Raw genomic sequence first — 14,926 nt, 5'->3', positions numbered from 1 at the left:
TCACTCCCTCAGAAACCACTCTGACTCCCCACCTCCAGGGGTCAAGTCCTCCTCCAGTGTTCCCCTCACAGCAGCCGATCAGATGAGTGGGGGCTCTTTGAGGGAAGAGACCACGTCTGCTTCATCTCTCTTTCCTCACTCTTTCCCTCCCTTCCTCACTCTTTTCCCCTCTCTCTCCCTCTCCCCTCTTTCTTCCCTCTTCTCTTCCACAGACATTTAATAAGTGCCTACTATGTGCCAGGTGATTGAGTACAGTGGAGAAGCAGAGAGCTCTGGCCTGGGGCTGGCACATACTGAGAGACCTCTATCCTAAATGGGAAGTTTCCAAAGGAATTCGCACAAGAGCAAATTCTAAAAACCACATTTAAATGACACACAAACGATTTCCAATTTCTAACTCACTGAGCTCCCTTTCTGTCCTCCTAAACTGTAACTTCTCCTTCTGGTTTTCCAAGAAGAATTTACATACAACGTGGCACGTTGTATTCTCTCACAGCAGCCCTGTCAGCCAGGCAGACAGGGGTCACCCACAAGCCCATATTCCTGACAGGGGTGGAAATGAGGCTCAGAAAGGGAAGTAAGTTTCCTAAGGTCACGTAGGGAGTGAGCGGCCGTGTCAAGACTGTAACCGAGGATGACAGACTTGCAGTCAAGCTCTTTCCTCTCTACAACAATATCCCTCATGGGTGTGACTTCAACTACAGATTCCAAATTGGTCTGCAGATGTCTGAACTAGGTCTGACCTAAGATAACTCTGGATCTGCCGAGTGCAGGAGGCTGGCGCCATTGACCTCTGCAGGTCCCCAGCTCTGAGCTCTCAATTGTACCTCCAACAACCGGTCCCCCTCCCCCTGTCCCTTCCTGCATTTACTACACAAGGATTCCCCATCCCGCCAGGTTTACCCCGTGCTAGTCAGCAGACCCTGGTAGAGAAGACAGGCCCAGAAAGCAGCAGCATCCTGTTCTGAGAGTACCCATCTATACGCACACCTGTAAGCCCTACCTGTATGGCTGCCAGTCTGTTCACCGGTCTGGGGCCACACAAAGAATCCACAAAATGTGGCTCATTCATACAGGAAGAACAGCTAGGACCACAGCTAGGAAAAATGCTGCCACCACAAGGCTTAATTCTGGGCAGGGGTGGGGGTGGGGGAGTGGGAAGGCGGTGGTAACTGTGCTAATCCAGCTCAGCATCTGTGACCTTCATCTGACTCATTTTCCGTAGGCAACAGGAGTACTTAGGTTTCAGAGTAAGGAAGGGACAGGATGAAGAGATTGCTGTTTCATGAGGATGCACATCTTTACAATAGAGATCCCAGGGGTGGTCCCAAGTACTGAAAAAAGATGAGTTTTAGTCACCCAAACTTGGGTTCAAATCCTGGCTCACTGCTTACAAGTTGTGTGACTTTGTTATTTAATCACCGAGTCTTGATTTCTTTATCTGTAAATGGGGATGGTATCTACAGACGCTCTGGCCCTATTGGGAGGATTAAAGGAGAACAGGTGTGTAAAGGTCAAATAAATGTTCAAGGCCTCCCCCTAGGCTGTGCCAACCTGCATTTTACGGAAATAGAACCAAAGACCTGCAGCAGATTCCTAGTTCAGATTTTTCTCCACTAGTCCAGGTTTCCTGCAGGCAGACATGTTCTCCTGAAGTACAGGGAAATGGCTGCAGGAGGTGGCTAGACGGTTATGTTTGCTTCTCTGTGTTGTCGCTGTTGTCCTTTTTACTGTTAAATACCTTTTCTAGATATAACCTGCTTAGAAGAATTAAGTAAATTCTCACTTGTATAATAAATATTTTAAAAAGCATCCTTGGTTGTTTTAACACCAAGAAGGCAAAGTCAAGGGCATAACTGATTGTCTCAATGGGCTGCCAAGACTCTGATAATTCTGCTAATGATCCTTTATAAAATGTAAAGTGCTGGGCTAAGGCAGCCAGACCTAATGGCTCAGTTCTTGTCTAGCTCTGTGCTCCTGGGAGCTTGCAAATCCATTTCTGTCCTTTCCCCGCACCCCACCTAAAGCAAAGGATGGGATCTTGAGCAATTAATCAAAACTGGCTTCACATGTCCAGAGGGGATCAATGAAAATGAACGTGTAATTGCAGAAATGGAATCTGTATGGCGTGATTTATAGGTGCTCAGAGAGGAGGGGCCAGGGGAAGGGAGAAGGGAGGGGACAGGGCAACAGGAGCCACACTAGATGGATTTTCTCTCAGCGAGTGTGGTTCCCACAAGTAGCTCCAGCTACCACACTATTGGGCCCAAGGGTGGTAAGTAACGGGGAAGTGGTCGTAGCACAAGTACCCTTAAATGAACTATTGACAAAGACATTACACTTTATAGTCCACTGAAGCCTTTCGCATGCATCCTCGCTGGGCCATCATAACAGTCCTGTGAATCAGAAACAGGTACCCTGTTTCACCGAAAATAAGACCTAGCCAGACCATCAGCTCTAATGCATCTTTTGGAGCAAAAATTAATATAAAACCCGGTTTTATTTTACTATAATATAAGACCGGGTCTTATCTAACATAATATAAGACTGGGTCTTAAATTAATTTTTGCTCCAAAAGATGCATTAGAGCTGATGGTCTGGCTAGGTCTTATTTTCGGGGAAACAGGGTATCCCCTGCTATCAGAACTCCTACCACCTGCTCTCCCAAACTCTGGAACCAAACAGGTTCAGATAACACTGTGTCCCTTCTGACCAAACACCTACTTTCTGAATTTGAGAACCAAATAGATTTAGATAGTGATGGATACTTGTATGACTGTTACCTCTTTGAGGTTCAAAGAAATGAAGACACTCAGCCAAGGTCACAAAGCTAGTAAACAGTAGAGCTTGCATTTAAAACCAGGCCTGTTGGCTCTAACTCCCAGGCCTGCTTCCTAAGACATGTCCCTAGAGGGATGCGTCTCTGCCATTGTGGAGTTAGGAGCTCCGCACTGGGCAGGGGCTGGGATCAGCCAACCTCCTAAGATTACCCTCTCACCAAGAGTCTGTGGTTTTTTGAAATCAAGGCTGTTTGGACAAAGTGAGTACATAAAGTACAGAGGCAGGCCGACCGCTATAAAACCCGCCAGTGACTGCTCTATGTTCTGATATCGGCCGTGAGTGCTCTCAAAACCACCCCTTTCACGTGCGCAGAGCCAGTTCCTAGGCAGAATAAAGCCTTGTGGAGGCAGCGGGGTGAACACGAAGGCAGATGGTGAAAGTCGTCACTCATTCGCTCACTCGTTATTCATTCAACAGACACGTTAGAAGACATTCTGTGTGGTAGGCGCGGGGCCAGAAACCAGGGCTAAAACGATGAACGGAAGGATCTGGCCCCTGCCCTGGGGGAAGACGGTCCAGTGGCGGGACACACACATGAGCAATGACACAATACATGTGGTCAGTTCTATGATGAAGACACACACAGGGCGCATCTTACCCAGCCTGCGTGGTGCGGGAAAGGCTTCCGGAGCTGTCCCCTGAGCGGAGTCTTGAAGGATGAGTTAGCCAGGTGGAGAAGCAGAAGGGCAATCTGAGCAGGTGGGGCGGCGTGGGTAAAGGCATGGAGGTGAGAAGCAGCATGGTGTACTGAGGGGACAAGAAGCTTCCGGAGACTGCAAGGAGCCCAGGATGATTGAAAGCAGGGTGTGACATGGTCAGATCGGCATGTTTTAAAGAGCCCTCTGGCAGCTTAAACCAGTAGCAGTCATTCATTTTTCTCAGTATCTGAAGCTCCCCGGGGCCCCAGATAACATGTCTGGGTTGATAGTTAAAATACAATGCCACGGTCACAAATGATTGAAGGCCCCTTATGTGAGGACAAAGGACAGAGACTCAAGCTCAGTTTCACTTTGAAATAAAATGCACAAAATGGAGGTCTCTGGTCCAAGGCCTCAGGTAAGAGACAACAGTTTTATCTTGGTATCTCCAATACCAAGTATATTTCTTATGAATGAAAAATTTGTTGGACCATTTTGTATTCAATAATGATGCAGTTCAGTCACTCAATTTAGGACCCGAAGGAGAAAAACCTGTGTATTTGGCTAAGACAAGTTCAGTCAGTTCAGTCAGGATGTTTGGGCCAGTTGTGTGTGGATCCCTGATCAAATTCTATTTCCCCTGGTTTGTATCTGGGTTCCAAGATTTAAAGAGGATCTAGGTAAGCCTTCTGAAGGGCCCGTATGGCCTGGTTAGACTGTGGCACTGGACAGTGTGGTAGTTTAGTTGAGTCCAAGTTGTCTGCAACCTGATTCACTGCAGGCCAGCCTCAACGTCCCTCAGGGAAGGGAGCAAGAACCCAGGCCGTGGAGCAGAAAACCTGGGCTTCACGCTTCCTTTGTTTCTCTGAGCCCCCCCAGCCGGCAGGCACCCTTCCTCTCTGAACTTCCCTTTCCTGTCTGTTACCTGGGCAAACACCTGCTCCACAACTTTAGGAGGGGTCAATGGAACGACACAGAAAAAAATGCTTTGTGAGCAGTCAATAAATACAAACTGTTAGAATATTACTGTGTTTCCCCGAAAATAAGACCTAACCGGAAAATAAGCCCTAGCATGATTTTTCAGGATGACATCCCCTGAACATAAGCCCTAATGCGTCTTTTGGAGTGAAAATTAATATGAGACCTGGTCTTATTTTGGGGGAAACATGGTATTGTTTATGTCTGTGGACTTAAGGTACTTCAATAGCTGGAATTCTTTAAAAGTATTATTCCTAATAAGAGTGTTTGCCTCAATCAACTTCATGTGCTGTCAGAGGTTACTCATAGTTAATTATCTATCGGAAAGACAGTGAACACGAACCTTTCCAGGACTGTGAAGGGAAGGGGAGGGGCCTGAAACTCCCTGTATTCAGTGTCCACGATGGGTTCCCAGTGGCCATCATGTCATTTCATCCTCACTCCTCTCCTCTGAGATGGGTATTAGTGCGCCAAGGCTCAGAGAGGTTAGTGCATGACACAGGGTTGCACAGCCGACACTAGTTTCCATCCATGAACCTTGTAACTGTCTAAGTGCACTGCCAACGCCAACCAGTATTCACATGAATAAGATACAGGCAGGCGTATCTGGGAGAGACTGAGGGTTTGGTTCCAGACCACCACAACAGAGTGAATCGTAATCTTTTTTGCTAGTGGAAGGTCTTGCTTTCAATTTGTAAAAAACGCACCATCTGTGAAACTCAATAAAGCAAAGCATAATAAAACAAGGCCTACCTGTATATAATTATGTTAATTCTGGTATTCTAGGATGGTCTAGGTGTTATGTGCATCTATGCATTAAGTGACAGTAGGGTGGAGAAGGTTCGGACTATGCCTGGTTCTGCAAGAGTGGAGCCTAAGAGAGGGCTGGTTCCAGTGGTTTGAAAAAGCTGCCTCTTGTGTCTCAGTGGCCTCAGCTGCCCCAGCCCTGCTGGCCTCAGGTGGGCCTGGGGTAGGGCCTTGCCTTAACTAGATGTTCCACACATAAGTGGCTACATCCTGAAAGGATCTTTTTATACCTGTGGTCCTGAAAATGTAACCTGCTTGAAGATAACTTAGCAGTAAGAGGACCTGGAAACCAACGTGACATGTTAAGCAGTTCCTAGCCTTTGTGAAATGGGATTCCACACTCCCCAAATCTATGAGAAGCAGGTTAAAAAATTTTAAAGCCGAGTGAAAAGAAATGAGGGAAGAATTTCAATAAGAGCACACAAACGCTAAGGAAGAATTAAAATACACTTGTAACTAATTTAGCAACGATGACCTATTTTAAAACTAGAGAGCTGGTTTTAATTTTGTTTGTTTGCTGTTTTAGGGAGGTGATACTGGTAATGAATTATAGATTTACTTCCTGGGCTTTGGGCAGCATCAGGGTGGGGGGGGGGAGTGCAGGCTAAAGCTCCGAGAGAGCCCCAGCCATTGGACAGCAGAGATAACGCTGGCCAGGCTCCCCCCTTCCTGCCTTCGCCATCACCTGATTCTTGTTCTCTCTCTGATTCTGAGTGTGTCTCACCTACTCTTAGGTTATTCCTAGTGTCATCATCTATGTGTTTCTCTCTCTGCCTCTGTCTCTACCTCTTTCTTTCTCTCCTGTCTTTCCACCTCTCTCAATCCCTGGTTTTGATCAAAACAGTCCTTAGCTCATCAAAAGAGAGCTGAATAATGTACTTTTATGTATCTTTTATACACTAAACAGTATTTTGTGTTTCCTGCCTCGTACAAAACTTTTCTGTTCATCTGGGAAACAAATATACTTGTATAGTGGTTTTTCAGATATATGACCCTTGATTGATTCCTACCAAGCCTCCTCCCCCAAACCCAGAAATTGGGGACAAGCAATAGAGCTCCTAGCCTAAAGCAAGAGAACCTGTGGTTGTTGCCGACATGTGGGTGAGAAGCATGATGGCAGGGAGCATGCAGAGGTGTTGAGTGTAGTCTGGTGTATGGAATGGAAATCTGTTAGCAACTGCCCACTCGTATGGCTCTTGGCCTTTCCATGATGGCTCTGCCACTCTCCAGCTTTTGCCCTGACTCTCCCCGAGTGAACTACTCCCTTAGGACCTGAGCTCACCTGGTGTAGGACCTCTCCACACTGTTGCTGTGTGGCTCCCTCTGTCTGGCAAGCCTTGGCCACCTGGTCATCACCTGCCCATCCACTGAGGTCCACCTTACTGCATGGAACCAGCTAGAACAAATTCCTCTATCCTGCCCCCCTGTGATCAGAGGTCGGGCCTCAGTCCTGGTTTCCTAGTGCCCAGCACACTGCCTGACACATAACACGTATTCAATCAACATACGTTGGAAAAGGAAGAGGGATCTCGTAGAGAATCTTTTGTCTCCCACTTCAGCGAAAGGATATGAAAGTGGGCAAACGTGGCCCTAGCTCTGAGGTTCCCACCCACATCTGCCCTCCTGTCTGCAAGCCTGCCCCTGCACACCTGCATCCCACCCACTCTCCAAGGTTCCATCTCCCAAGAAGCCTTCTGATTCCCTACTTCGGGCAGTAAGAAACCTGTCTGTCATCTGAGCTCCCAGCTACCTGGTCTGTTGTTACCTTATTTGGCCTCTCTTATGGCTGTTTCCACACCCCTGTGTCGGCACACACAACTGTTGCTCCTGTAACCACAGTGAGCCAGCCCCCGGAGGGTGGAACCTCCACAATGAGCAGATTACATGAGTGAGGGAAGGCATCTCTACCATCCTGTGGGAGGAGAAAAAGCCAGAACTGACAGTCCTGCTAGCAGGCAGGAAGGGGGTGCAGAGTCAGGGCCCAGCCTCGCAGCACGGCCAGGAGGTGCTGGACACAGGCGGTCCCTCATCCCCAGACACATGGGTTCAAAATGTTACACTACCTTGTTGGCCAGTGGGTCTCCCGGTCCATCTTCGCCTTCCCCAACACTTAGCTCTGACTGCTGGCAATTAGTATCTGAGAGGCAATCTCAAAGAGTCAAGCTGCATTATGGAGAACCCCAGAAAACCTGCAGGGCACAGCTCCTCTTGGGGAGAGTGGCTGAAATGGCAAAGGTTGGTCCTTCACCTACTCAGCTGGGCCTTACTAAGGAAATAAGATCAAGAAAGTGGTGTTCGTCTTTAGCATTTATTTATAATTGGAAGAACTGTTTGTTGGTTTGTTTTTTCTGAGCAGGCACAGACCACAAGCACGTCACAATCAATTGGCTATACATGAATTTTTTTGTCATTTTCTTACTAACAGCAGGAATGAAATAGCACCGAGAGAGGTGTGCGCTACACATTACATAGACAACCTGTGGTACACAACAAAACCCAGGCCACAAAATCGTAATTAGACACTTCCTGTCTGCCTCAGAGAGGCGAAGGTACAATGGACCAAACGGGAGTGCTAGCGGGGAACACACAGCTACAGGAGCCAATGCCTAGCTTTAGCGATTACTTTTGCCAGCAAGCAGATCAGGCAATGAAAAAGCTTCAGTCCTCACTGTCTTGCCAGGGGAGTTGAGGAAACCACAGGGAAATGTACAGAAATGGGTGGAACAGGTATAGGAAGCTTGGTCACCTTCAGACAGGCAAAACCAAAATACTGCTTGAGAAACCAAAATCAGTTTCCATTAGTATGTCTGGCTGAGTTTTATTTGTAAACAGTAGAAATCAAAGGAAGTCTCTTGCCACTGAAGTGACACATTCAAGAGTCAAAGTGAACTACAAACAGGTGTTAAAAAGATGGGGCTACTGAAGGGTTGAAAAAACCATCATACACGTCATCTCAAGCCTTGGGTGCCTCCAGGTAGGGACCCTAGTCCCTGGGGCTGCCAGGTGGGTGGAGAACTCTACAATCTGGGCAACACAAACTTGAATCAGACACAAAGATCAAGCCTCATGTATCCCCTGTTGTGGTTGTGCTGCTGTGGAGATAGATTTATGTATACTACCCACCATATCTAGCACAATGTCTGGCACTCAGACATTCAATAAGCGAATGTTGAATGAATGGTCCCCTGTGCATTGTAAAGTTTGATTTACTTGATCTGCAAAGAAGTATATGACTCTTCTGTGGAGAAATCCAAACTGTGGCTAACATCAACATGTCTGACTAGTGCCCACTCTTGAGAGAATGAACATACATTGGCAAATTCTCTGGATAAAGTGAAGATCATATTGCTAGAACTCTCTGGTTCACGTGAAGATTAGCTAGCAAATAGCTGGAGTCTACTGAGATCGACTCTACTCATTCCCAGATAGGCAGCAACATTTGGGATTCATAAACACTAAACTTACTAACATTTTCTACCTTCTTCCATACTTCTCCTTCCTCACAGCTCCGCACCCTGAGATAGGAAGGGAGATGGTAGAGGGCCTGGCTGAGGGCTTCATTTCTACTAGTCCTGTTCTCTTAAGAAATATGGCCTGCATAGCACATGCTCCATTAATCCGCAAACGACTTCTCCACTCATTCCAAGGTGACAAACAAAATAGTATAAGTGGAGAGTTTGCTGCTCAAATGGTCAGAATACAGAGAGCACGTGGAAGCTGGCTCCCTCCACACCGGAAGGACCTCAAGGGGCGTCTGAGGTAATGGACTGGGAGAACGTCACTCTTCACCACTTTCATTACAAAAGAACAGGAAGCCTGAGCCCACACTTGGTGTCATACCATAGGCCAGCAGTCTTCAGTGCTGGCAACCGTAAACATTTTAAAGACATGAGACATAAAGCCTACCGAGCAATACACACGTCACAGGTTTGCAAATGTCATTTTTTTCTGGTAGGTATTTTGGGTTCCCTCACAACCACTGGGGTCTTTTCACAACCACTCTCTGACTAATGCCTACAACACAACTCTACCACAGCTAAAGCGGCACTTTCCACCACAGGGGGCTTTGGCCATACAGACACGTGACACAGAATCCATTGAGAGCTGCTTTTATTCGTTAATGAGGCCAAAAATGCTTCCTCAGCACATAGCAGGGAACTCTCCTAGTCTTTAGCTAAGTCACAGAAATGTCCCACAACCTGAAGCTCAGCATCCTCTGTCCTCTCTGATGAGCAGAGCGAGAACAGTTCAGGAAGGGACAGTAAACATGGCCACACTTGCCACTACGTCTACTTCCCGCCTTGTGTTCCTCAGAAGCAGGAAAGTCACATTCTACACACACTATCCCTATACCTTGCACTTTCTTCCTCAGTCACCTGTAACCAGCTTCTCTGCCAAACCTGCAGCACTGGGTAGTCAGTCTGCTGAGAGAGAACAGGAAACGATCTCCTCATTTTTGTCATCTTCCTACGATGCCTAGAATGTCCCTAAAACACCTAACCTTTTACAACTGCCCTAGTTTTAGTCATCAGTGGCATAGCTTTCACTTGGTATACAATTTAAAGCCCACTGATAGGAAACTAAATGTAGCCACATGTTTCCAACGGAAGATTCTACGAAAAAAGTACTTACCAGACACAACTCGTTTTCTTGATATTAAGGCCGAGGTTTTCTTGTGTTTTGTTTTTAAAAGATTTCCACAAGTGTCCACTGCTGAAGCCCAAGTTGAACTTCTCTAGCACAGATACTCTCTGAATTTGGCAAAGAACACAGTTACCTAAAGTTCCAAATTGATCACTGACACTGACCTTGGGTAGGAACGGGAAGAGGACACCCCACACACATTTCTAAGCACTACCAGGAGATTTCCTCTGCAGCCATCTGGAAATTGCCTCCGTGCAGTAAGCCCCACCTGCCTTCCTCACCATCACGCAGTCTCACGTGCTGTGGGAAGGCACAGCTGGTGAGCCACACTTCCTGGGGTCCCAGGGCCCCTGGTCATGGACACCCAGCAGCGTTTGCCCTGCTGGTCTAGATTTGAAGAGGAGGCAGGCCATGCGGTCTTTGAAATAGGATTCCTCCCTTAACAGAAACCAAACCAAAGAGCTCCTGGGACACTCAGGACCAAGGCAGATGAGAAGCCTCTAATCAATTTTGTGGCCTTTTTTTGTTGGTTGGTTAAAAAAAAAAAAAAAAAAAATAGGAGAGAAGAATAAAAGGAAAGTGCAGTGAAATTTACTCTTTCGCTTCAGCCAGTTTATTGTTCATCTCTTTGCTTTGCTCCTTGTCATCGGGATGGGCAGCGGTGGGGCCCTCTGCGCTCTTTTTCTTGGCGGTCCGGCCGGACACCACCTGCTTGTCTTTGGCCTTTCTCGGGGGCTTACGGCTCGCTGAGGTCTTTTTTGGTTTGGAAGTCTGAACACTAGGTTTCTCCACCTGCACAGGGAGACAGACAGACAGACCGCAAATACAGAAACACAAAAAGAGAGGGAATGGGAGAGAGAATTTAGAGAGAAGACATGATTAACTAAAGAATAATGGTAATGATGACATTTGACACTGAGGGAGCACAGTGTATGAAGTGTTTGCAGTGATGTTAGGTCACTTGGCTTCTCTGTCTGCAGTCCCTGTAAGTCATTTGGCAATGCTCTCACTGGCCGTGTGGACACCCTGGCCTGCCAGCTCTCACCCCCTGGATTGCCCAGGCAGTGCACTGTGTTACTATTTGCACTGCCTGCTTCCCCTCCGTGTGGGAAGATAATACTTCCTCTCCCTGTTCTAGTCAGGCAGGCATATGATTTGCTTTAGTCAGTGAAATATGAGCAGAAGTGACATGGGTCACCTCCAGGCAGACTCGGAGTCAGCCTGTGCTCCCCAGGGCTCTTTCCCCTGGCAAAGAGAGGCTGCTCCTTCACCCTGAGTCCCAGACTGAAGAGGTGACGAGGAGGACAGCTGCAGCCAGCTCACGATGGACGTGTATTATAAGAAATAAACCTGTGTTAACATAAGAAACAGAGATTCCAGGGTAGTTTATTACCATGGCGCATAAGTCAGCCTTTCCTGTTTGTTTCTAGGATGGTGAGCGCATCTGAGGAAATACCCTCACTGAGACGCTTTGGGCCAGGCAATCTCGTCTTGGTGAGGCCTTCAGAACTGTGCAGCCATCCGCTGCTCCTGTCAGGCTGGCTCCCTGAACCATATTCCCCCGAGCAGCTGTTCCAGCCCACTCCTCTCTCCTCCAGCTCTGCCCACCTTCTTCCTAGGAGATGGCCTTGCTTTTTCTTAAGAACTCTGGGGTCACTGGGTATGATCCCTTAATAAGCCAACCATCTCGCATCCATCTGTAGATTTATTGTCCCCAAAATTCCTTCCTTCTTCCCCTTGAATCTTCTTTTGTCTAAAGCCATGTCCTGGGTCCCACCTCATCTGTGGAAGGTGGACAGGGATGATGGCCGACCTCACAGACTAGGTCATTCACTCAGTGGGTCCAGGGGTTTTCAAGTCACTGCTGACCTGTATGTAAGGTAACCAATTGTCCTGGTTTGCCCGGGACTGAGGGCTTTCATGGGACATGAAAGTTACAGTACGGCAACTGGAGGAGGAGTCCGGGCGCTGGGTTGGTTAGTTACCTTACCTGTCAACCAGTCCTAGGCCAAATAGGACACCACTGAGTGCAAGACTTGAGGGCAAAAGCAGAGAAAAGGCTATTTAGATTCTCAGACTTTTTCTGCTATTATTGATGGGAGAGCTGATATCTGCACGATTCCATGTGACCTGACCTCAGAGAATAAGCTCTGGCATGTATGATTCCTGCTGCAGCAGCTGAATCTCCAACATGCTTCTCCCTCTCATGAACGCCTTCTGGGATGCAAATAAGGTAAAGTAGTGTCATTAGAGGGAAATCCCTGAATCACTGTAAGTTACTTAGAAATGTAAATCATTTACAAACTGTTTGTTATAGTAACAAATTACTCAGAACACATCCTGCAGCTGATATGCCAGGTGCGTTGTGATAGACTTAGGAACGGCTGGTGAGTGGTGTTCATCGAGAGGAAGGATAAGAAAGTACAGGCAGTTTTCAGGGACTTGGGAGGAAGGAAGTGTCTAGTGACTGGGGATGAGGATGAGGCAGGGGCCGGTGGGAAGGAAGCCGGGCTAGGATTCCTTCAATACTGGGCCAGCACTTCAGGGGCAAAAGTGCGTACTAATTTAAGACAGGGGCATTTAAGTCCCAGGTGAGATTTTCTACCATGTTTTTTCTGGACTTCTCAAAATTGGAAGCTAGTTCTCTGGATGTCTGCCAGTCTTGAAGCTGTTTTCACTTTAGGTAATGTTGCTTTTTCACATTCTCTTTGAATTTAATGAAGGTTCCTATTGAGAAGACCCACTGTTGTTGTGTTTATTCCTAGGTATTTTATTCTTTTTGTTGTGATTATAAATGGGATTGTTTTCTTCATTTCTCTTTTTGATATTTTGTTAGTACATAGAAACACAACAGATTTTTGTATGTTGACTTTTTTATCCTTCAACTTTACTGTGTTCATTTATCATTTCTAATAGCTTTTTGGTGGACTCTTTACGGTTTTCCGTATATAAATCATGTCATCAAAACCACAATGAGATAATACTTCACACCTGTTAGAATGGCTATTATAAAAAAGACAAGAAATAACAAGTGTTGGAGAGGATATGGAGAAAAGGGAACCCTCGTCCATGATTGATGGAAATGTAAATTAGTGCAGCCACTATGGAAAACATTATGGAGGTTCCTTAAAAAATTAAGAATAGAACTATCTTCTGACCCAGCAATTCCATTACTGCGTATTTATCCACAGAATATGAAAACACCAATTCATAGAGATATATGCACTGCTATGTTCACTGCAACATTATTTATAACAGCCAAGATACAACATAAGTGTCCATCGACCGATGAATGGATAAAGAAAATGTGACACACACACACACACACACACACACACACACACACACAAAATGGAATACTACTCAACTATGTAAAGGATGAAATATTGCCATTTGTGACAGCGTGGATCTACCTTGAGGGTACATACTAAGTGAAATTAAGTCAAACAGAAAAGGACACAAACTGTATGATTTTACTCATATGTGGAATATAAAACAAAAAGTAACAGATGAATTAACAAAACAGCAAAAAACCCAGAATAGTGGTTACTAGAGGGGGACGGTGGTGGTTGGAGGGTGAATTGGGTAAAGGTGGTCAAATAATCTGACGATGGAAGGAAACTAGACTTTGGGTGGTGAGCACACAATAGAGTATACACATATCGAATTATAAAGCTGTACAGCTGAAATTGATATAATGTTATTAATCAATGTTACCGCAATAAAAAAGAAAGAATAAATGTGTCTCAGTGTGCTACAAAGAAAAGGAGGGATTTTGAAGGAAACCGTGGGGGCTGGGCCAGAATTAGCAGTAGCCCCACCCCCACGTTCTGCTGCAGGGAACCCCTCCGTTCCAGGCTGTGCTGACAGCTTCCCCACAAGATCTGTCTCACCTTTGGGGGTTCCTTGAAAGGTTCGCTGTAGAGGCTGCGTATTCTTCTGCGATCGATGATCTTATTGTCAGCTAGGGCTGGCTTATTGGCCTCCCCTTTGAATTGGGCGCTGTAGCTGGTCTCATGAGCCATCTTATCATCTGGGGGCTTGTACTGAGGCTTTGCTTTTATTGCTTTCACGGGCTTGATGTCCGTCCACGCTCTGAATTCATTCCTGTGAGTCAAAGAAAGCATAGTTGTATGAAACATCGTATGCCTGGAAGCAGCGCTCCTCACACAGGGCTGCAAACTGAGCCAGCTCACAATTAGTGCTTGTGGAGCTGACCGAAGTGTGGCCGAAGAGTGAACGTCACTCCATCCTCACGGATAAATGCAGGTTTTCCTCCAGCGAAGTTAATACGGGTTGTGACTATGGCCATAGCATCTTGGAGAAAAGCTCAGGCTCCTGTTTAGGCCTCATTGTCCCAATGTCTAAAATGAGGCCGAAAAACTCAATCCATTCAATCATTCATGGGTTCAACATATCTAATTGTGGGCCTGCTGTGTGTGAGGTTAGAGTTGTGTCAGTTAAATGAGACAATGCGTGAGGCATTGTGTCAGATAATGTGCCTGGGATATTGTGGTCAAGTGACAAATGCCGGTTCCCTTCCCTGCTTTGTCATGATGAAGACCCTGTGTGATCCAGAATCCTTGAGGATAATTCCTCCCTTTGGTAGCAGAGGGCTTGCTTCTTGTGGTGCCAGAACTTTGCAATCTTAATCACTTTAGATGAAAATCCTTAATAAATGTCTAGATACTTGCAGATCTTAAATAAGCAAAATGTACTGAACATGATGTGGGTATTACAACCAGACTTGTGTTGAGATGTATACCGTGTTTCCCCGAAAATAAGACCTAGCCAGACAAGCAGCTCTAATGCGTCTTTTGGAGCAAAAATTAATATAAGACCCCATCTTATTTTATTATAAGACCCAGTCTTATGTAATATAGCATAATATAATACCGGGTCTTATATTAATTTTTGCTCCAAAAGACCATTAGAGCTGATTGTCCGGCTAGGTCTTATTTTCAGGGAAATAGGGTATGTGTGGAGAGTCTTCATGGGCTTTGCTGTGAACGGCTATT

General features: G+C 46.2%; 1 protein-coding gene across 1 annotated transcript in view; it reads right to left on the bottom strand.

Moving 5' to 3' along the window:
• Positions 1-14,926, bottom strand: part of MAP6 (microtubule associated protein 6) — a 71,822-nt gene that overhangs the window by 8,622 nt on the left and 48,274 nt on the right. The window contains exons 2-3 of the mRNA XM_019726450.2: positions 13,802-14,015; positions 10,504-10,700 (exon numbers count right to left, since the gene is read on the bottom strand). Coding sequence (XP_019582009.2) covers positions 10,504-10,700; positions 13,802-14,015 — 411 coding nt within the window. The remainder of the gene's footprint in view (positions 1-10,503; positions 10,701-13,801; positions 14,016-14,926) is intronic.

The sequence above is a fragment of the Rhinolophus sinicus genome, linkage group LG06, assembly GCF_036562045.2.
Source record: "Rhinolophus sinicus isolate RSC01 linkage group LG06, ASM3656204v1, whole genome shotgun sequence".
NCBI lineage: Eukaryota > Metazoa > Chordata > Mammalia > Chiroptera > Rhinolophidae > Rhinolophus > Rhinolophus sinicus.
Note: the sequence above shows the minus strand (reverse complement) of the source record. Positions and strands in the feature narration are given on the sequence as shown.